The sequence below is a fragment of the Crocodylus siamensis genome, chromosome 3, assembly GCF_052110815.1.
Source record: "Crocodylus siamensis isolate JL-2025a chromosome 3, ASM5211081v1, whole genome shotgun sequence".
Classification (NCBI taxonomy): Eukaryota; Metazoa; Chordata; order Crocodylia; family Crocodylidae; genus Crocodylus; species Crocodylus siamensis.
In genome coordinates, this window is record NC_143397.1 from 132,221,826 (window position 1) to 132,245,145 (window position 23,320).

At 42.2% G+C, this 23,320-nt stretch overlaps 1 protein-coding gene across 5 annotated transcripts in view; it reads left to right on the forward strand.

The window, feature by feature from the left end:
* PHACTR1 (phosphatase and actin regulator 1) overlaps nucleotides 1–23,320 on the forward strand; it is a 470,686-nt gene that overhangs the window by 427,107 nt on the left and 20,259 nt on the right. For all 5 annotated transcript variants that reach the window (XM_090039210.1, XM_090039212.1, XM_090039208.1 and 2 more), the window contains 2 exons: nucleotides 17,212–17,267; nucleotides 23,160–23,221. In XM_090039210.1, the coding sequence (XP_089895336.1) occupies nucleotides 17,212–17,267; nucleotides 23,160–23,221 (118 nt within the window). The remainder of the gene's footprint in view (nucleotides 1–17,211; nucleotides 17,268–23,159; nucleotides 23,222–23,320) is intronic.

Sequence of the window (23,320 nt, forward strand, 5' to 3'; positions counted from 1 at the left end):
TCAATAATAAAAATAGAATTTATATAACTCCAAAAATAGGATAACCACATAGAATCCAGACAGTTTTCTATTTTGGCTAAAAAAAAGGACATATTTTAATATTAAAAATTGTGAAATAGTTGGGAGCTAAAACAAGGAAAGCTGTTTAAAATGTTAATGTGCAAACTCTAAAAGAAGAAAATAGTTTGTTTTTTCTTTTGCTACTTAATGCTCCACTGGGAACCAGCTCATACATTTCCACCTTGATAAATCTGATCATCAGTCTTCACATTTTGAGTCTGCTGATTGTAGGAAGTTAATCACAACAATAATAGTTGTTCAGGTTGGATGACCTTGTAAACTCTGTGAAGGAAACAAATCAGATAGCAGCCCAAATAGTTAAGGGAAGCAGACTGACAGGAATACATTTCATTTTATCAGTTGTTGACTGTAAAATGGAGAAACTGCTTCTTGGGCAAGGCATTTAACCTCCCTTTGTCACTATGGATTCTCTTTTTGTTCACTGTAGTCTGGCCTATTTGACAATTGATGAACAGTAGATTAAGACAGAAGACTCCCATAAAGCAGTCAGACATAAGGCCGATTTTCATTCTACCTCAAGCCACCTTTTGAATGTACCTGAGCACATTTATGGGCATAGCCATGAACAACATGTGCTCCTGGTGGCTGGGGGGCACGGCAGTGGTGGGAGTGTGGCGGCGATAAGTGGGAGCTCCCGCAAATGCCGCCTGCACTGTTGGTGGCGGGGAGAGGGGGTGGCAAATGCCGACCAGGGGTTGGTGATCACTGGCAGCAGCAGCCAGCAGGGATCACTGACTGCCCGCAGACGCTGCCAGTGGTGTCAGCACCTGGGTGGCAAGTGGCGACTGCCCACAGGCACTGCCGACAGTGTTGGCGGTGCCTTTTTGTAGGGGATGCATGTGCACCTGCGTGCACCCCCTACGCCTCACCCCTGGGCATAGCTGCTACATTTGTAAAAGCAAGTTGCTTTGCTAGACACCACATAACAATCTGGTTTCTGTGCACAACTGTCACTGTTTGCAGATCAGCCTGATAATTTCACATGCGGATTGCTATATGTAAAAATTTAAAGATCACTTGGGCCTTTACATTACATATTTAACGAAATCAAATGTCTTTGGGAGGTCTGCATCGGTTTCAAGAAAACTGCTCTCTATGTTAAAAAGTGATAAAAGGTTTGCAATATTACATATTCTTTTTGAAAGACACAAGCTGCCATGGGAGTCAGTCTGAGGTAAATAAAAATGTGTTTCATTTGCATACACACAGAATAATCAAAACTATTCATTTTCTAGGAATACATAGCTAAGGGGCATGCTAGCATCTCAGTATACTAGAATATGTGTGAACAGCTTAAAACATATCTAGAGATTAAAATATGCTTCTTAAGCTAAAGATCTTGATTTGGGAAATTATAAATCATTATTACTAAGTTAATTAGTAGAAACATGCTATAGCATGTGGTGAAAAGAATAAGCATTAGACCACATCTAAAGATATGGAAAAACAAACAAATTAAAGTGAACTAACAAGGATCAGGTGCTTAGCAAGCTGGCACATGGGTTGCATACAGACATTAATTTCAACTGAAAGAAATTTCTTCCAGTAGAAAAATAAACTGGACTACACAGATGCTCCTCCAGCCCCATGGCTGGAGAGCTTAACAGACAAGCTTTTGACAGCAGGGCAGGCATTCTGGCATGTACTTGACAGGGGGGAGGGCATTCTCCCACGGTGGGAACCCTCTTGGTTCTCTCACGCTGTCTCCTGGTGAAGAGAATAGCCCCCTCTCCTTGCCCTGCTCTGGGGGAGGTGGGGAACGGGGTGTTCAGCCACTGCAGCAAGAGTCCAGGAGCCACTGTAGCAGGACCATGGCAGCCTGACTCTTTGGTGCTGCTGCTGGCTGACCCGGAGCAGTGTGGGGCAAGGTGTGGGTCTTTTGCTGCATTGGCAAGGCTCCCAACCCTGGCTGCCCTTGACCAGCAGTCTGCCTCACTCAACACATGTCCAAATCAGCTGGGCAGCATGGGAAAGCTGGCAAGAGCAGGTAGCCGGCCTGGGAGAGGCCTCCACATGCCCAGTTCTCAGCCCCTTCGGCTTCCCCATGTGCCCCCATCAATCAACTGAGTGGCAGACGTGGTGATTTAAAAACTGCCAGGGTTGGGATATATGGGCTTATGATGGCTTTCGCCAACCCAGCTCCACAAACCTGCTATCTTCCCTTTGCCACCTCACCACCCAGCTGAGCAGTAGGTCAACAATTTAAAAGCCAGGAGCAGAGCTCAGAGGAAGTCTTCCCAAGCCAGCTCCCGGCTCTCCTCTGCAATGAGGTGGCAATTTAAAAGCCAGCAAGTGGGAACAAGGCTTGGATCCCTGAACCCCAGTCTCAGCCATTGTCTTGTAAATCACTTCCCTGTCCACATGGCTGGGCAGCGAGACAGGAGACAGAAGCCAGGTCAAAAAGACTTTCGCAGAGCCTCACTCCCAGCCATCAGCTTTTAAATTCCTTGTGGAATTTCTGAGTTCTTTCCAACAGAAGAATTGTTCCATTATTTACCTCTAGTTAAAAAATGAGTAAAAATTAAAAGCTGGCGTTTTCCAAGGGGTGCCCTGGATCTGAAAAATGTTGAAAATCTCTGGTCTATATATTGGTTTCTGCCAAAAGAACAACAGTTCTCCCAGTTGAAACTGGATGTCTGTACCTAGCCACAGGAACTGCTCATGAGTCCATGATTACCCTGGAAATTAGGCTTTATAAACTTAAGTTTGTCCTTATGTTAAGTGCACTTTAAATCCACAGTTATAATACCTGCTGTAACAATTGGCCTCATAATGGAGACTTTTAATATACTACATTAGTAGGAAATGATGTGATGAATTATAAACTGTAGGTGTAAGCATTCAGGATGTTATGTTGCCTCCAAGAGCAGGTACTTTTGTATTAGGATTGGATCAATGATCCAAAAAAGGCCCATATTCTTTAATCTGCCAGCCAGATCTTCAACATTTCCTTTTTCTAATGCAGCTAGACACTTTCTGCTTGTGTCTCCCTGTTTATAGCTATCTTGATTAAATATCAACCCCACAAGGAGGAGATCCTAGTCTAATATGGCATGGTTATGGATTGGAGGGTAGTAGTACACTGTTGTTTTAAGTAATTATCCTGCATACTTTCTTAATTAAGGTGCTGGTGATCATAATATGTGGAAAGATTCTGGATTTTCTTGCCCATTGGGCCTACAAAGGGTAGGGTGTTAGCAGAGTTAGGCATTGTTCATCAATGATTTCTCCAGCTTTTGAAGGTGTAGCATGAACTGGCTCCAGGGGTAATCCTATTCAGCTTCCCGGGCCAAGGAAATTGGGTGGCTGTCAGAGCCTTGGGATAAATAAGCTATGTATTAGAGGTATAATAGTCAAAGGGTTAACTCAAAAGCAAAAAGGGATTCTCTATTAGAAAAGGGGTTTTTTAAAATCTATTAATTCAGATTTTAGATCAGCATTTTTACACTGTTTTGTTTGTTTAAATGAGGGCTGTATTACATCATTTAATGTCACATGCAGACATCATTTTCTCTGCACCAATGAAAGGTTCTGGCCAGGTCTCAGTAAGCCCTGGGAGCCACTACTGAATTCTTTTCCCTTTCTCCTGTCTCTTCCTTCCAACATATTTGTAATTTTGAAAGCGCCTATGAGACTCAGTCATGGACCTGGTCCAGCATGCCATTGTGCTAGGTGCTGTACAAACACAAAGCAAGAAGCTGGTCCCATCCTATAGAATTTCCAGTCTAAGTATAAGAGATGGCAGATGGATACAGAAAGTCAGGGAAAGAGAGCAAAAGAAACCAACGAGGATCTATTGATCAGGCGACATTATCTCATGTTGTGTCAGCCCTGTATCCCCCACTTTGCTTTTCTTGTCCTTTCTTCCCATCTTTGCCCATTGTTATTGGCATTAAATATTAAAATATCTAATGCTAATGTTAAAATATACTGTGGGAAAACCTGGTGGTGGTATTACTAATACATGGAAACACATATTTCATGAATGAATTTTTTAGCCCAACAGTATATAGGTCTTAGTACTGTACTTTTTATTAAGAAAAAATATTTTAAGAAACTAATCATATCATTATAACATAGGCCCTGAAAATAACTAAATAACTTGAGTATAAGCCGCCAGCCAAAAATGCCATCCCTGTGTTTAGTGTGATTGATTGTTTTGTTGAATTTTCGTGCACATGCTCTCTCACTCTCTCGTTCTTCCCACTTTGTCCCTTCTCTCCCCCCCCCTCCCCCCCCCCCACACACACACAATCCTTAACTCTCTGGATGGCTAAATAATGTTCCAATTAAATACTCCAGATTTTGCTACCAAACAAATCCAGAAAGTCTAAGAAGAGATGTTTGAGTGTGTCACACATTCTGCTTGCTTATATTCTGATATAAATAAAACTAACTCCTGCCTTGCATTGCGGCAAAGTCAATCTATGCCTATGCCCAGGGGCAGATCCAGGGAAGGTGCAGTGGAACATATACCCTCCCCTTGGATTCTTGTTCCACCCAAACTTTAAAAGCAACAGCCTGAGAGGAACAGCAACATTTCTATTTAGGCATTGCTGACAGAGTCAACTGACTTTATGGCTCATTGTTATCTCCTTTATTCCTGCTAATCTCTGTCTACTCCATAGGTGTTAATGGCCTTTAATGATCCTTTTTAAGGTTCCACTATTCAAATTATCCTTTCTTCTGCAGTTTAGCTCTGTTAGCCATTTAGCTGTCTGTTAGCCAAAACCTTAACTCAAGTGTTACAGTGGCTGACAGTGAAGTATTGGAGGCACTGTCAAGATGCACAAAAAGGATAGCTGTTGTGTTATGACTCCAAATAAGAGGCATATGCTTAATTATAATGACTATAGGACTAATGACACACTATCTTTTGACTATTTTGACTATTTTTTGCCAGTTTGCTGGGCTTTTTAAATTTATATATAATCTAGCAAATTGATGCACATTCCAATAGTTATATCTGTTTTTGCTTTGATCATAACTTGACTAATATAGTGCTAGTTCTGTAGCATACTAGTATATTTTCTAGTTTCTCCTTAACTGAAGGAAAATGTGTGGTGTATTATATGTGATAATGTGCCACATCATCTGCACCCCCTTTTTCAAAATCCTAGATCCACCCATGCCTGTGATCTTTGTGTGCTGAGATGAGGAAGGGGCAGGGGATTTTTTATTTTTTATTCCTTTGGTGAATGGCGGTGCCTGTAAAGTTTCAAACCTTGCAATAATAGATAATGTCAAGCATAAAAGTAGTACTGGCATCCATCTCTGCCAGCCCACTGACCTCCTGCTAGGTCTGCCATGGGCTTCAATTGTCAGTTGTATGGTGTATTTTTGGGTTTGGTCTGTGCTGTGGTCATTTTGTTTGCTACCTCCCCCAGGCCAATGTGCAGCCAGGTCCCTGGAACTGAGCAACTAGTGGAACCCCTCTGCCACACAGAACTATCCACATAGCAGACATTAGAGCACTGCCTTGTAGCAGGAGAATCAAATTGCAGGGATTGATATTTCATTTCTGGCAACTCTGTGCATGACGGTCAGATTACCATGCCAGTAGAATCATAGCAGAAAATCTAGGACTCCCATATGTAACATGAAATGGTGGGCAACTGCAAACACGTCCACAGATACTTTCTAGCTCTTGCATACAGAACAATTTGTAATAACAACTCCATTCAGACTCTGCGTATCAGCCAAATAAGCTGTTCACTCTAATGAAAAGCTCAAAAGACAGTTATTTGCTCAGTGCATCATTATTTTAGAGAGCAAATAAAAAACAATTTGCAATTTTTACTAGCATTGCCATTTGAAATGTCCTGCTTGGGAGTATAATTTGCCAGCAGAGTCCCAGTGAGCTGCGAGGGGTGAGATGTCCTGCAGTATCAAGAGATAATGACTCTTTTTACTAGTTCAGCCAGGAGCTGGGCTTGTTCTCTTTGTTCCTTCTCCCCTTCTTGCTTAACATCAATTCTTATTAGGAAATGTTCCTTATGAAAAGATTAGCAGTCCCCCAGCAATGACTGCACTTGGATTGAGATAATAAAGCAGGCTTTTATTTTGGTAGTTTTTCATGTCTTTACCACATTGCCTCAATGCAGTTGGCAAAGATGGGGGGAAGAGGGTGCCAGGAGGTTGTACATATATGAGGTGTAGGCTACTGAAGTACCATTGATAGAAAAAATGTCAATGGGCATTAGACTGAGCTTAAGAAAATTCAAGGAAAATATAGAGAGCTAATGGAAGGGAAAATTCTGTTTAAAACACTACCTGTTCAATGTGTGATGTTTTATATCTCCCTCTGCAAAGTGCTTTTTGTGTGCTTGTTTTGTTTTTAATAAATTAACGGGTTTTTTCTGGATATAGGACCTTTTTTATTTGGAGATTATCAATTCCTGCTGCTAATTCCTCATTCAAAGTAGTAATCCTCTTTGCAACATTACATTTGTTTGCTGTGGATATGGTTATGATGCAACAAAGAGAGGATTATGACTTCATGGGCCAAATTCAGCTCATATGTAATTAAATGCAGCTATACAACCTGTAGGTAAGGCAGAACTTTCCCTGAGGAAAAAAGAATCCTGTTGCCATACAGATCTCCTTAATGTAAAAATGCAAGCAGGAAAAAAGACTATGGGTCAAATTCAGTTCTAACTGATTTGGTATAAATTCAGAATAACTCCATTAGGCGCATTCACACATACATGCACATGTGCTTGCAGCAGCTCAAGTAAGGTGGCACAAATTTGTGCTGGTGATTTTTGCCACAGTGCACGTATCTGAACATGCATTTTGTTGTGGGGCAAGTTGTGCCACTTGGGGCAAACTGACCCTGCCAAGGATCCAGGAGGATCTAGAGACTGGAGCCAGGACCTGTGCTGGCCCCAGCAATATGAAAACCTGCCCTGGTAAGCAGCTCAGAGCTACTTGCCCAGCCAGCCGGTACCTGGGGACACTACCCCTCATGACTGCTGACACAGCCCTAACCTGGAGTGGTCCCTGCACCTTCTACCCACTGCAGCAGCCTGGCAGTGGGGGCTGCTGCCTAGCTGTGACTTGCTGAAATCTGTCACACTATCCATCCACTATCCATCCATCCCCTTGGACCTGTGACCCCATGGCTGAATGCCTGCCAGGGGGGCTGTGAGGTTCCTTCCAGCCCTACTTTCCTATGATGCTTTGTCGTCATTTTAAAAATTACTCCTTTGCTTTGGAGATGGTTGTTTTACCTGGGATAGTCCAGGAAATGTATGATATGATCAATAATGTCCTGAGAAAGGGCACTTGTTGCCCAAAATTTTGCCGAGCAGTTCTCCCAGCTATGCAGTTGGTCTGATAAAAGATACCACAAAAAATCTTCAATCCTCTGCTTTGTTAATTTATAGAGACAGAAATATAGCACAGCAATAACTGCATACCAGCCAGAGAAATCTTAGAAGGAATGATTTGTTAGTGTGTGTTTGAACAAGTTGAGAACTTGAGAGGACAGGCAGTACTCTGGGTAAGTAATGGTGAAACCCAACATTTAAAAATTTATGAATAGGGAAAGGATTGAATTTACAAGTGCTGACACACAAACAGATTCATAGCAATAAAAGCATATGTCACAGGTGCCAGAAAGTGGGTTGGACGGAGAGAACAGGCTACTTAAACCCCAACCCAAACCTCAGAGGTTGTGGGGGAGGCACAGGGGAGAGGAGAGATTATTTGAGCCAGACCAGAAGCAGCACCTGTGGAGGAAAGCATGCAAAGCAGCAGCAGGCAGTTCCTGATTCCTGAGTGAGACAACTCAACTGCAAAAAAACTAGAGAGATACTGTAAAAAGAGATGAAGCAGCCAGCTGGTGAGACTGGTACTTGGAGAGAAAGACTCCAGTTAGAAAGGATAAAAGTTTTGGTGTTTTCTTGGGGGTTTGTTTGTTTTTTGCCATCCCAGGGGTGGAAGATTTTTATGTTGTTAATTTCATTTAAATCAATAAAAATAAATAAAAATAAATACTTAAACATTGAAATTATCAAAACACAAAAATTGAATTCTACCAAGCCTAATTATAATGATACCATATAGTATAGTATAGTATAGTATAGTATAGTATCCTGATTGGAAATGACTGATTCTCAGCAGGAAAAGTCAGACCCTCAAGTTTGGTGTGCCACTTGGTCAATAACTGAACTGCCAAGCCACACAAATGCACTTAGCTAGATGCGGTGTCATGAGAAGAAAAGGTGATTCTTTCTTGACTTCGGCTTGTGCATGGGAACCCGAGAGCTCATTGTTCTTCCCTTCCCTATCTCTTTTCTAATCCCCTGTACATCTCATTGGACAGAAAAAAGCTCTTGGAAGACAATGCTTTACCAACTTTATTTTAGTTACCATTTTAGGGTAAAGTCAGCTAAGCTACAGAACAGCTCACATAGTGCTTTGGGCTCATTTTAGAATTTTCTCAGTGTCCTGTCAGGAAATAAAGCTGGTGTAAATTAAGGTAGCTCTTCTGGCTTTAATGTCAGCTGACTGAGAGGGAACATTTTTATTAAGGACAACTGCTGAAGTGCTTAAATCAGTGTTACCTGTTTCCCTAGGTCTTGTCTTACTATATGAAAACTAATTGCATCAATATAACAGATGTATTGCTAAGGAGCTTTTACTCCTGAGTCATTTTATATTGACACAAGTTACATCATAATCGTATGCACTAGTGCATCTCTGCTCCAATTTATCCAGTGGTCCTCCAGGCACTTTCCCATGCAGCTTTGCACCCTGCCCCACATGGTCATTTTTTTTTAACAATGCTTCAACTTCTCGGGAATCACGGGGCATTTTTACATGTGCTCTGGGAGTGGAGGGGGAGGGAGTGGCACTTTTATAGGAGCAGCTCCAAGAGGTCTTGGTCTAATTGAAGTGCCCAGAGCATCTCATCTAAACTGGCAGTGGAGGCATTTTATCTAAAGCTTGTCCAACAAGCTTTAGTTAAAGCACCCCCACTGCCATTTTGAAGCATGGGGACGTGGATAAACGAGATGTGGAGGCTGGCTGGAGTGTAGTAAATTACCACGCTCCAGCAGACTTGATTAATTAAGCCTCTTCTGGTGGATTGGTATTACAGCATGTCAGAGCAGCCTCCCAGCTCATGTATAGGCACCCATGGGTAACCAGATGTCAGCTTTCTGTTTAAATGCTGGCACACAGGCAGGTTCTCTCTCTTTGTTGTCACACACTCTAAGTCAGTGTCCATAGCAAGCACTTAATACATTTTTCCACGAAGTCCTGTTCCAAGTCTAGTTGTCATACTTCAACATGGACCTGTCCTGAGGTTCTGGGCTTTCTTGTTTTCTGGGAGGCATCAAAGATGCACAAAGTCCTTGAGTCCTGGTGAAGAACCTACATTTTGAGGCACTGCCAAGCCAACTGCCTCATGGGGCTATGAGGAGGACACTATGCAGTGCCGCATAAAGCTCCAGAACTGAATGGTGACTTTTGAAAGTCTTAAAGACAAAAACACTGTCCAACAGCACTTCACCCACCTACCTCTGTTCTGAAGAGCTAGGCAGGATTTTAGTATAAGACACCAGTAGGAACCTGCATTTTCTTGGACACAACCAAGTGAACAGAGGACACCAAGAAGAGTAGGATCGATTACTTCTTCCCAAGAGGATACACCAGATAGACAGGAGCCTTTCATTTCATGGAAGGACAGTCAAGACCCCACACAAATCAACCTGAAGTCCCCATCCCAATTTCCAGCCAGCCTTCCATTCCTGAGAACACTCTGCCAGCCAGCAGCACTGCAAAGGAGAGTGGTAAGCATCACTGCATTTACCTTTATTATAACTGGCATGTCTTGTGTGCTGAGATATCCAACTGGCAGTTGTTTATATTCCTGATGCTGGACACCACCATATTAAGTGATGTCAGCAAGTACCTTTTTTAGTTGTGTTTGCGATCCCTGTGGGTTACAACCCCATGCCATGGTAAAAAGATGATGACTGCAGTCAGCATAAATGCCCCCCTCTGTTTCCTAGTACTTTCCCCCACCATCTTGTGCATGCCAATTTATGACTCCCCCCCCCCCCCCCCCCGACTGCATACTTAATATTACGACCCAGTAGCTGCTGGCTTCTTATCTGGCTTACCTCCTATCCTGACACTGGCCCCCAGAGCCTTCATTCACCCAGCATGCCATCTCCCAAAGGAAGCATATTAAAAAAAGAATAGCCTGCTGTAGAAATGTGTTAACAGCCCCCAGCTCTTGGTATAGTTCAGTAACAAAATGCATGCTTTGTTTTGATCATGCAGGAAACTAATTCAGAAAATCAATTTGTTTGCAAGTTTGTCATTAATACAAATCCTACGAGTCATTTTCTTTTAAGTAAAAACCTCATTAAGGTGTTTTTCAGAAATATTGTAACAAGGAATTTTTATACAAATGTAAATCCTAAGCTTTTTTAATGGTAAATCCTTTTTATCAGCACCATTTTTACACTGTAGGAACATAAAAAGCAGGCACAGACAACACAATGGAAAGCATAAATTAAGGTACAACCCTTTCTTGCCCCCCTTAAATGTCTGAATCTCACTGCAGAACAGTATTAATGGCACAGCAAACTTAGAATAAGTCTGCAAGGGAGATGAAACAGAGTTTTAGATACAGAGAGTGCTTTAGGAAGGCTCTAACATTGCGAAGTGGGACTGCTGCTTTCCTAGTTTAAATAGGTAGCTACCTATTTGCTCTATCTTTCCAGCCAGGAAAAATGTTAGTGGGTAGCATTCTAGTAAATGACAGCAATGCTCACTTTATTGGATTCCCCTTGGCCTTCACAAATAAGCCATTTATTTGTTTGCCTTTCATCACTTGCATCGGGGCACATGCTTCAACATTAGGACAATCTGCAGAAATACAGTTCATCATTATCCTGGCTTCACCACAACTCCCTCCCCTGTGCCTGCCCTGCCCTTATTATTCTGTTTAATAAGATACCTGGCCTCATGGCTACTAGCCCCTTGAAGGCCCTATTTAGCCTCCCTAACATTAAATTAAATATAGCAGCAGTCTGGTACACAATCCCTGAGGGGGAGCCTCTATGAAGCGAGTTTCAGCCCACAAAAGCTTGTGCTACACACACACACACACGCACACATATATGCACTGTGACAGGCCAGTAGGGGGTGCTCATGCATTGAGCCACCCAGCTCACTGCACCCAACCAGCTTCTAGGCTCTGTGTGCCTCCCTGGGGGCGCCTTACGTCTGGCCGACCTCCTTCCTGGAGCACACCTGCTAGCCTGGGGGTAACACTGCCACCACCCAGGGATGGGCTTGATTCTGGCTCTGCACACCCTGGGAAACACAGGCCCAGTAGCCCTCAAGGGTACTTGATTCTCTTCAAGAACTTGGGATGCTTCCCTCAGTCAGAAGCACAAGTAGTGGTCAGCCAAACCAAAGGGACCCCAAGTCATAATCGAGACCCACTCTAGCCTCCCTAACATTAAATTAAATATAGCAGCAGTCTGGTACACAATCCCTGAGGGGGAGCCTCTATGAAGCGAGTTTCAGCCCACAAAAGCTATAGTCATAATAAGTCACCCATACTAGGTACAAAGGAGAACTTTATTGGTTACAAGGGGTAGGGTTGGAATAGGATACAGGGCACAGCAGTATCAGAGAAATCCCATAGAGCAAACTGGCATGGCTAGGTAGCCTTTGATCATGCATCTGAGTTACTGCATGCTATATATCTAGTTAGACTCAGGTAGCTTACTCACAAGTATCATCCAGAGGCAGGCGGAGATTCCCTCTGGAGGCAGGAAGTTCCTTGATCGTGAGTTCTGAGAAAGAGAGCAAGTTTCAGATGGTCCAGCTCTTCTCTCTCTCTGAGTCTTCCTCATGGCTGCTGCCCCCTCCTCCTGGGGAGTCCTTAACTTATATAGCCCTTATGACCTCATTTACCTGGTCCAATGGAGGCCAACACCTGTTGGCTGTCAGCCAACCAATTTGAAATGCATCACTAGTTGCTGGGCAGACTGGCAGTTCCTAGCTCCCCAGGGAGTCCAAGCCCCTCAGCCGGGCATGTGACACCAGTCAGGTAGGCAGAGGAAGCAGGTTTCCCCCCTCCCCCAGGAATGCATCCAGCTCAGGTTACCTAAAGAGATAGGATAAGGGGTGTATCCTCTGCTGGGCCCATCCTAACCAAATTGTCACAGGAGAGTTTTTGGGGAGAAACAGAGGTGGCCTTCTGCCACATGGACACACACACACTTTGCTTAGTCTGTAAGGTACAAATCTACACTGCCTTCTACTTCCATGCATTGTGATCCCAAAAAACAAGAGAATTTCCCAAGAATGGGAAGAATCTTTTGAAAGGGTGAAGAAAAATATTGTTTTTGTTACCGGGGAAACTAAGCAATGAACAAAAACTTCTTATTTTTCTTGTCTCACATGTTCCATACCTACAGCATTCTCAAAGAAATTGGCATTAACCACCACCCAGCACCTGGTGAACATGAGAGTTAAAAAGACAACTGAAGGAGAGATGTTCAGAAAGCACTGAAAGACCTCTGAGAAACACAAAAGGGTAGATCAGACATGGAGGGCATCTCTGAGGCAAGAAAAGAAAAAGAGATAGGAAAAAGAAGAGGAACACATGACAAAGGAACAAGGCACTGTGGGTTGAGCAAACTGGTGGAAAAGTTAGATTGGGCCTGAGAGCTGACAGAAAACAGCTAGAGAGCCTCACTGTGACAGAGCAGACCAGTGGACCCAGAGATACGGCAGCAACAGCAGCTCTTGGAGACAATGTACAGACAAGCATTGTTGGGGAACATACTCCGTCAGAGCCACCATTTACCTCTTATGTCCTCTCCCAAAATCTTCCTGCAGTGTGTGGTCAGCCAGAAGGTTCACCAGCCCTACTTCCAGAGCAACTGGAGTAGTCAACCTATTTGGAGTCGGCATTTGCCTAAGAAACCCCCTGCTTCAACCTCTTCCAACCTGAGAAAGTAAATGGCTCCTTCAGCCTCTCTGACACAAACACCGCATTGTAGCCATATTAACGAAACCCCCAAGCTTCCCAAGGAGCCCCAAAGTGGAAAGGCTGGTTAGAAAGGCTGTGAGCCTTTCCTCTCTCCAGCTTTCAAGATAAATCTCTCCATTTGTACTGTTCCCAATGTTCCAAATTTTCTGTGTTTGCTCTCACTCTGGTTGTATGAGTTACACTTTTAGGTCTACAAAGTCATATTTTTGTTAAATTATATCAAATTTAACTCCAGGTTGTTAAAATATCAAAAATGGTTCCTGTTATCTGAAAAGAGGCAGTGAGAGAGGAATCATGGGATCCATAAAGTTTGACAGGGAGAAGTAGAACATGGTAATATCTAGCTTGCTTCCAACAGATAAACCACCATGCTCTATGGATACAATCCTATAAGGCAGTGGTCTCCAAAGTGGGGTGCATGTACCCCAGGGGCTGTGCAAGACGATCCATTGGGGTGCGCGAAGAAAATATTAGAACTTGTATTTTTAATTATTTTTTATCTAAAAAAATAGGAAAGAAATTAAGCTTTACTAATATTTAATATACAGATTGACACTGGTGCCCTCACTCAGTCCATATGTCGGACTGTCACGTGTCACGTACAGTATGCAAGGTATCCTGAGGGAAGAAGCATTCGTTCACTTTCAGCATATTGCAACGTATTGCAGTTTATGTGTGCCCAGTTAAGTGGATTTATGAATTATATTGTCTAGTTTTAACTAAACTAACCCTCACAAAATGGACAAGTGGCTTAAAAAGATTCCAGCAAAGAAACCGTGGATTGAAGATAATACTAATAATGCGAGCACAAGCAAACAGCAAGAAAATGGCAGAGCTGACACTTCTCCTACTCCTAGTACGAGCTCTTCGTCAGCCACATTACAAGGTAAAAACTAAATAATATTTTTTTTAGTGAGAGCAAAAAGGTTTTTTGTACCATTAATGAATAAAATTAAAAATATATATATTTTAAAAATATTGTTTATTCATCTTTATCTCATCCTTTTTTAATTTCTATTTTATAATGTACATAATATATTATTACAGTAGTACATGTATAAAATTTATAAATAAATATACATATATTGGGGGTGCATGCTCAAAAATTTTTTACTGATCGGGGTGTGCGATCAAAAAAGTTTGGAGACCACTGCTATAAGGTAGTGTGCCTGCGCCAAAGAAGTGTCAGATATTTGCTTATAATGCTCAGTGCATACTTCAGAGGTAATCCCCACCTTGTGTGGCAGCACTCACTTGTAGTGAAGTACATGTTGGCTGTTTGTTTTCCCAAAGCTACTTCCTGGGCACGTCTACACAAGACATTTACTGCAAAGTTGACTGATTAACCCAACAGTATATGTCTCGGTGTCTACATGTGCACAGCTATTAGGCTGGAGTAAAGTAATAAACTCTGCAGCAGGCAGCATCACACATGTAGATGCTGTTGTGGCTGACTGGGACATAAGGGTGCATCAGTGCAGGGGGCTGCCTCCCCTCTAACCAGGCATGGGAGTACCTTCTTGCCCCAGGCAGCTACACAGCACATTGAGCCAGAAGGGAGTAGCCCCAGGGTGGCAGGCTGGCCCCCAGGCTGGCAAATTGTTCCCCAGGGCCCCCTGCCAGCTGGGGCTGCTTCCACCTAACTCAGTGTGCTGCAGTTCCAGGTGCACCTGCAAAAAGCACACCTGGGAGCAATAAACTCTGGGGCAATAAGTACTGGAGTTTATTGCTTTGCATTAATTGCACATTTAGATGCACCCTCTGATAATTAATATGAAGTAGCTACATCAAAGAACCTTTCTTCAATGTAAATCCCCTCATATGGACAAATTTTTACTAGGAAAAACCTGAGTATCTACTAGGAAATTCAGTCTTTGGCACTATATTTGAAAAATGTCCTCTGTTAACTTATTTTCATGTCTGAAAACTATGGATGTGCCAGTTGGTCTCTTTAAATCATTTTCTTTTGGTACAGAAGGGGAGGATCTTTACAGGAACATCTTTTCCATAATGTCAGATGGCTTTCTGTTTTTGCTTTATTGTGATGAAAAACATATAATTCAATCACTAGAGCTACACAGGACAGAGGTGAACTGTATGATGGTTTTCTCTCAGATTCCTACACACCACTAGAAATGAAAGTTTTAATTACTTCATAATATTCAGGTGATTACCCCATTTATGACCAGTAATATAAGAATGTGGCAGGATGCCCACGGTAGCTGCTGCACCCAGGGGTAGCAACAACTTCAGCTGTGGCAAAAGCTGATATTTTCACCCTCTCATCTGCATCAGCACCCAGGGCAGTTGCCCCTGTCATCCCAGCCTAGTTATACTACTGTTTGTGACAGCTATCCTGTCTCAGGAACATTAAAAAATAGTGGGACTTGAATAAGCACTTTCCATTCATTGATTATTTTACAAACCTTAAGTCATTCTGAATTAAGAATGCATTTCTCTCCTTTTCATCACCTCTTCCAATGAATTGTCCAGTCTCTTGTGGCAAATAGACAAAACTAATGGTCCTAAGTATCTGCTATCTGAGGGTTACTTTTTGGTGCCCCAGTGTTACTCTGGCTTTATGGACACTGCATCTGACCATAGGATTTTCACCCCAGCAAATGTGTACAGACATTGTGGCACCCTTGACATTTCTCTCTCCATACTTCTGGCACAGCAGGGGTGGCTAGTGGAGGTTCCTTCTATCTCAGCTTCTGTGATGACTTCTTAGCCCACAGGCAGCCAAAACAAATTGGAACAGGCCTCAAGCTGCTCTAATGTACTCCTGGGCCTGAGTAGTTAAGGTGTCCTGCTATGTTTCCAGATTGCCTCATTCTGGGCTTATGCCAAAGGTTATGTCCAGGCAATGCAGCTATAAATGGGTATCTGGTCATTTGACCTAGGGTGTCAATAGGAGCTGAATATGATACTTGTCTGCCACTGGCTACAGAAGCTGGTGTGCATTGTGCACAAAACCCCAATGGACCATTAGGCTTAGGTAGGCCTTTGACTTGACTTTGATTGCACTGGCACAGGATCACAGATTTGTATGAAGACTGCTTAAAGAACCCTTTGCACTTCCCCTCTGGGCAAGCCCCAAATCATTTCTTAAACTTTTCTAGGCAATAGCCCTGATCCTGGAATGTCCCAGGCAGTCACAGTTCCCAATTATTTTGATAGGAATCATCAACTTCCTTTTTGTAAATGAATGTATTGTGAGTGGATGGTATGCGGCATAGAATCAAGCCCAGTGTTCAGAACAGCTCTGAGCAACCATTTTTGAATGATGATGATGATGAAAGGTCTGTCACTGATCCAATTGAAATTAATGACAAAACTCCCATTGACTTTGATGAGAGAAGGAGCCTGCTAAACAGTTTTGATGTCATCTTGTTTTCTTTGTTTTTCTAATGCCCTTTGTGCTACTGTCTCTAGCTTTATATGCCAGGTATTCTGATTTATTCTGATCTCAGTCCATCCCCTTGTAATTGGATTTTGTTTCTTGCAACTGTATTATGTCCAGGTTGACTAGCAAGGGTTTCAATTTATGTTAATTTGTCATTATAAAATGCAATAATGCTATTAAGGGGGGAAATTAGGGTGGAGGAAAAGAAGAAGAGCTGCTGTTGTTCTGCAGTCTTCACAGTCTAACCAGTCCTCATTGTTTCTATAGGCTGCCTTTGTGTCCAGATTCTGGACAAGTTGGGTTCAGTGAGGAGGTTTGCATAGCAAGCGGGAGGTCAGTGAGGAGGTACTTGTCTGTAAATCTGTACTTGTCATACTTGTGAAAGTCAGGAAACTGGCATAGGAGGAAGGAAATGAAGTGAAGGCATCTGCATAGCCTGACTTTCAGCAGATTTGACTTGGGTGGCCGTGAGAGGGTCATGCTTAACATGACACAATACATTCTGGTTTTCCTGAGGAAACTGCAAAAGTAAAGTACTCTGCATTATCACACACAGTGCAGACATACTGCATATATAATGCTACAATGTCACTACCTTGCTCTCAACCTGCTTTGCTACAAAGTGACTCATGAATTCATTGAACAGAGGATGATGTGATATGGTCCAAAAACTGATCCTGGACTTTTTTCGCAGACGACTGAGCCAGAGACCAACTGCTGAAGAATTGGAACAGAGGAACATTTTGAAACGTAAGTAATTATACTATTAAAGTTTCATCTGCAGCAAGGTTATTATGTGTTTTTTCATTGTTATGCTATAAGCTATAAGATATACTGTAGGTGTATTGCAAATAAGCAATAATATCTATTTTTAGAACTGGTCTGAGTGGAAATGTCTGTGAAAATCATATTCAGCAAGGTCAAATCCAATTTGGGCTTATCATCCAAAGTCCTTATTTTGTACACTCACAGACAAGTCTCCCTTTGAAATCTTAAGGGCTTCAGGATTTAGCTGATTTTTTTCTAAATTCTAATCTGTATTGTTCCTTTAAGCATACAAAGCCCATTGGTAGATGAATCATCTTTTAAGTATTTAATGTTGTTTGAAAGCTACAAAATAGTACCCAGAGAGCCTTTTCCCATTCCAGACAACAGAAATTTGGCCATCGATTTTTTAATTTTTTTGGGGGGGGGGGGGTGAGCAGTATCGAGTCCAGAATGAACAATTAATCTCACAAATGAATTGGACACTGAAAACTATGATTTTTTTAATTGAACCAAATTGGTTCTGAACATAAGGGCTAAGCACAGACAGTCAAAAAGCCCAAGGCTGAATCAATTCGATTTTTACAGGTTAGTCTAAGTTGCATATATTGAACTGATAAGCAAGTAAACAGACATTGATTGTTGATTCTGGAAATGCAGCCATATACCTGCAGTGGCCCAGGCCAAAAGGCAAAGGACAGGGGGGATGACACTAGACCATGCCTCCCTGCTTAGCTGGAGTAGACAGCTTGGGCCACATCCACCTACAAGGGGTGGGGGGTTTGCAGGGAAGGTGCAATGCAAAGTACCCTGGGATTCTGGGGGACTGTAAGTTAACTTGAAGCTGGAGCAGATCTGGGACAGAAGTTCAATAAATCAATTCAACCTAAATCAGTTAAGTCTGATATTACATCTATCCAAGTTTATCTTAAACTGGTTTCAGCCATTTTGAAAGCGGTTTATGTGCACTGAACTTCTGTTGTGTTACAGATTACAACCAGTTTCTGATCGTTTATACCTGTGTATGTGTAATTTCTGTTCCTAGGCAAGAAGGTTAACACTGTTTAGCTAAATGCTTTATCGAAATGTGACTAATGTAAGTGTAGAGAACAAAGGGAAATTTAACGAAACTGTAGTGATGCATCCTGTTTAGGAATACATATTTTTAAAAGTGTTCTAAAATAATGTGCAGAAATTACTTGGGGGGGGGTTAGGCAGGATCACAAGAGTAAGCATAAAGTACATATGTTTTGCATGTTAAATTCCTTTGTCACAGAGAGTACTAGGAGCATGCAGTGTGTGGTGAGGTCTCAAGAAATGAGTAAAATAAATTGACTGAGTACCTAACAATCAGATATCTAAGATGTGTCAGCAGAATAGCTGGAGAATAAACTACTGGGTAGTTTACAGTGAGTATGCGAGTATGGCACATAAGGAGACCAACAGTTATGTGGATATGAATATATAAATAAATAAAATTAGATTAGATAGCAGTGCCAGATCAAGCAAATCTGGGGCTGATAGCAAAGCCGCTCAACTGGAGTCAACTTCTGAACATGTCATCTCTTTACCATTTACTCTGGATTCCTGTATCAGTCAGGTAGAGGAATTTAGCCTTTGAGTGCCTGGGAAAGTAGGCAAGGTATCCAGAACAGGTGTGATTCTGTTTGTAGAGTTAGGTGAACAGAGTAAGATGGAGGAAGGAAGCAAAACAGAAGTTCATTCTCCAGGGAACTCATATTTTTATCCCAGAATTCTCATTCAGCATAAACCAACATGTATCGTGCACCACCTGCCGCTGGAGCATGGCCAGTAAATACCATGCTGATGCTGGCAGTGGTACTCGGAGCTCAATGCAGCTTTGGCAGCAATGTCTGAGCCACTCAAAGTGCCCTTAAAATGCAGTGCTGGGTACTTTAATGGACTTGTAAAAGTAAAATTTTCTAAAGTGCCTATTGAATTAAATTGTGACTTAGTTTCCTAAGTCACTTAGATATTGTTGAATATACAATTTAGGATCCTAAGCTATCTAGATGCATTTGAAATTTTTGCTTGAAATCTAGAATTGTTTTGTTACCTAAATAAAAATCTCATACTAGTTAGGGTTTTGAATACAGATCTACCCTAGAATGGCCTGTCTTGCTAAATGAAAAAAATCCTAACTACAGGAAAAAATATCATTTAATGTAATATGTAAGATTATATGACATAATAATGGTGTTTATAAAGAATTGCGTAAGCATCAGAGTGATGAGCATATAAGTAAAATATTATGTAACAAAAAATCACAAAAAGAATAAAATATGAACAAAAACAAAATAAGCAATATAATGTGATTTTCATATGCTTTTCCTTAAAAGTTTAGTGACAGAATTTAAATGAGTATATAACAACCTGGAAGCACAGATTCATATAGAACAATGAAGCACATTAAGTTTAGAGGTCTGTATCCAAGTAGATCACACTGCTTTAAAAGGCCAGTTGACAGCACAAGTAAACATGAGGGGTTTTCCCCAAGCTGAGTAAGTACATTTTCTTCTGTGGTTAGAGCTGAAGTTTCGCTGATGCGTATGACATGTCTGGTACTGTGACAATCTTATGACAAATGTACTGATAAAATGAAGTAAGCTGCATTTGCACATGCCTTCTTTAATTACATACTTATAACCTGCTCATTTCCTAGCCCCACTATGCTGGAATAATTGAGATTGGGATTGGATTCCCAGGGCTTGTGTATCCATAACACAAGACCCCACTGGCCACAAATGACACTAGTAAATGATGATTTCCTTAGCAGAGAATCTGAGGACTGAGGGACTGACCCTGAAAGATGCTGAGTAGCTCCTCTGTGGCACACCATAACCTTCACATTTGCTGATTTAAATAGGAGTCAAAGTCATGCAACATCTCAGATGATGAAACTGCAGCATGCTGAGTTCCTGCCCTGGAAAAGCACAAAGCCTGATCTGTTCCTTACCCAGACAGATGGTCCTTCCATACCAGTTATGCTAGTTTTCAGTCAAAGTGACTGAGTGCTGTATCTGTGATGAAGTACTTCTGCTTCTACGGTTACCAGTGTGGCACTTTCCAAGAGCATAAGTTTCCTGTAAAAAGGCAGTTAGAGCAGGTCTGTTAAGTCTGGCATTATTCCAATTGAAATTTCACATCGGCACGTAAGTCAGGCCACAAAATTCCAGCCCTCATGAATACGGTATAGAGCAGTGCTTTTCAGCCTTTTTAAACTAAAGACACCCCTCATTTGACTCAAGGCACCCCTTGGGAAGTGCCAGCTCTTAGTTTTTACTCTTTTTTGACTACATAAAAGTAACAGAGCAATTATTCTATTGCAAAAGGGCTCAGGGAGGCCACAACAGGTTAGCATGTTTTTGACACTATGACTTCCTACTTGAAATGTTGGGGTTTATGTTGTGAATCATTTTTGCACACCTACCAGTACTAACATTGAGTGGCACCCCAGGGCACACTTGAAAGGATAATGCAGCCCAGGAGGCCACATTATGAGAATCATTTGTCTAGAGAGGAAGAAAAAATCTCCTGAGCATTTACAAAAGAACCAACAGTTCTGTAGCCACTGAAGATCTAGATGACTTAGTTTTAGCCATGAGGACAGATTGCCAAATCCTAACTTTCACTATTGTAACTTTCACTTGGTGAAAGTTTTACCCTGCCCTGCTGTTTCTAAACCTTAGTAAAAACAAAAAGCAGGAGAAATTGAGACACTTGTTACAATGAAATCATTGAACGTAATTATTTGCCATTGTCAATGGCTATTTCACCTCTAGTAGTCTGGAAAATGCATCAGGGGACTTGGCAAGTCAAAAAGCCTTTCTGTGCTGCAGATCTTGTTGGTGCACAATTTAAGTACCATTTAAACTGTGCTGGTTTGAATCAGTGTGATCATTGAATGTGGACATCCTTCAGTCAATTGGAGTGTCTTAAGCTGAAATAGTAACTGAAAGCTAGGTAGTCTAAACTGATTTAGGAATGCCTAGGGTAGAACGCTGCATGGATTTTTAACTACTTTGGTTCCTGCACCAATTCTGTTAAATCGGTACCAGAACCCTGTGGAAGACAGATCTTAGCTTTCCTATATGTAAAGGGAGGGAGGTTGTGGGATGATATTTCCCCGCCTTTGCGAAGTGTTGAGGTCTTCGGATGAAAGCCATTGTATATACTTATACTGTATGTGTGAAGTGCTGTTGTTATGTCACAAGTTATTGAAGCTGCTCAGCCTCAGAGTGTACCAGCAGCAGCCCAGGGACAAGCATCTCTTTGTGTCGTATATTTATTAATATCAGTTATTAACTAATTACCACCTTCATATTTCAGTTGTGTCTAGAAAGGGTGCATCTTCACTGCAGAGTTATAGGTACTCACTAGCCCAGTACAAATAAGAACAGCCACCATGTAAAACATCACTTGACTATACAGAGCAAACGTGCTGATGCTGCTATTCTGTACCCACCCTGAGTGAGGCAACTTGAGTTAAAGGCAACAGGACATTCTACTTAGGAGTTTTACACACAGATGGGACTGAAGTTATGGGCAAGTCTTAAGGTATTCTCAAATGGGGTCTGAAATGAAGAAAATCCCTAAATGGCTCAGCTGTAGCCTACAACTCCAAAGTTTGGCCACCGGAAGTCCAGTTTTGCCAGCAGAACATTGAGGGTATCCGCGTTGGACGCTACTGTGACAACAGAAGCCGTCTTTCCATTGGCAGAGTTATTCCACATAAAGTTAGGCTTGTCCCCAGCCCAGCAGCCAGCTGAAGAGGTGCAGATGGTCCCATGCCCTTAGCTGGCTACCATAGTCCATTCAGCTGCTGGTGCCTTCCCAGAGCATACTTTGTGCCCAGCAGCACAGCTGTTGAGCAGAGCCGTAGAGAGCCAGCAGAAGCATACAGGAAGGCACGATGTCTGCAGAGTCAACAGAATGTAAATGGGGCCTCCCAAATACATTTTCAGAAGTGATATAAGCACTTAAGACCCTAAGTCCTATTGGGTTAAATTCCTAAGGGACTTTAGAAAATGGGACTGATCTGCTGTTGAAAATTTTACCACAAGCCTACCTTAAGTTGAGGGATCTATGATGCTGTGAAGCTTTAACAGAGAAGGTGGTGTTAGATAGTTAACTCTTTAAGGTCTAGGCTTGTCTTGGTCAGAACCTACCCTGTGTGGCCTCTTTTTCATTTTAAGTTTTGAAACACAATGCCATTTATTATGGGCTGTGGTGCTTCTTTGCTATGCTACAAAGACTCATTTCAACAGGAACCTCTAACTGCTCTGCTAGTCAGTAATTCAGACCACAGCAAGCTCATCTGTGTGCCATGCTTGGGATGTTACCAAATGGCTTCCTTTCCATTCTTTCTAGTGAAGAGCTGTCAGCAAATTCTGTGTCCAAGGAAAAATATATTTGCCTTTTTCTTGTGCTGGTACCCTCTCAACCTATACAGAGGTAGGGCAGTGCTGGCTGCCATGGTGCCAATCACAGCAATGCAAACAGCCACCATTGCCACCACGGCTATTTTGTGCCCCTTCACACAGATGGTGCCCAGAACTGGTGCCCCAGTTACGCCCTCTCAATTATGCTACTGAGCCTGCACCCCTCAGAGACTAGCAGTATCATCTCTGCTCACTCCAAGGCCTCTGGACTTTTGGCATTGAGACAATGGTTTCTAAACATTCCCCTTCTGGTGGTGCTAGAAAGTGAGACACCAGGAAATGAAATTATTGTGAACAAGGGGCTAGGGAAGTTCAGTTACTGGATGGACTTGGCCTGTACTGCTGGAAAGGTGTATTGGTTGCACACTGTGGATGCTTGATTACTCCAACTGAGAACCTTGTAAATCTTTTCTAGCTCGGAATGAGCAAGAGGAGCAGGAGGAGAAACGGGAGATAAAGAGAAGATTAACACGTAAGGTGAGAAACAACTTCTATACAGCTCTGGCATTACCTGTAACTTTCTACCTACTAAATAAGTTTATCAGGGGTGACCACCAGGGGCCACCTATAAGTTTA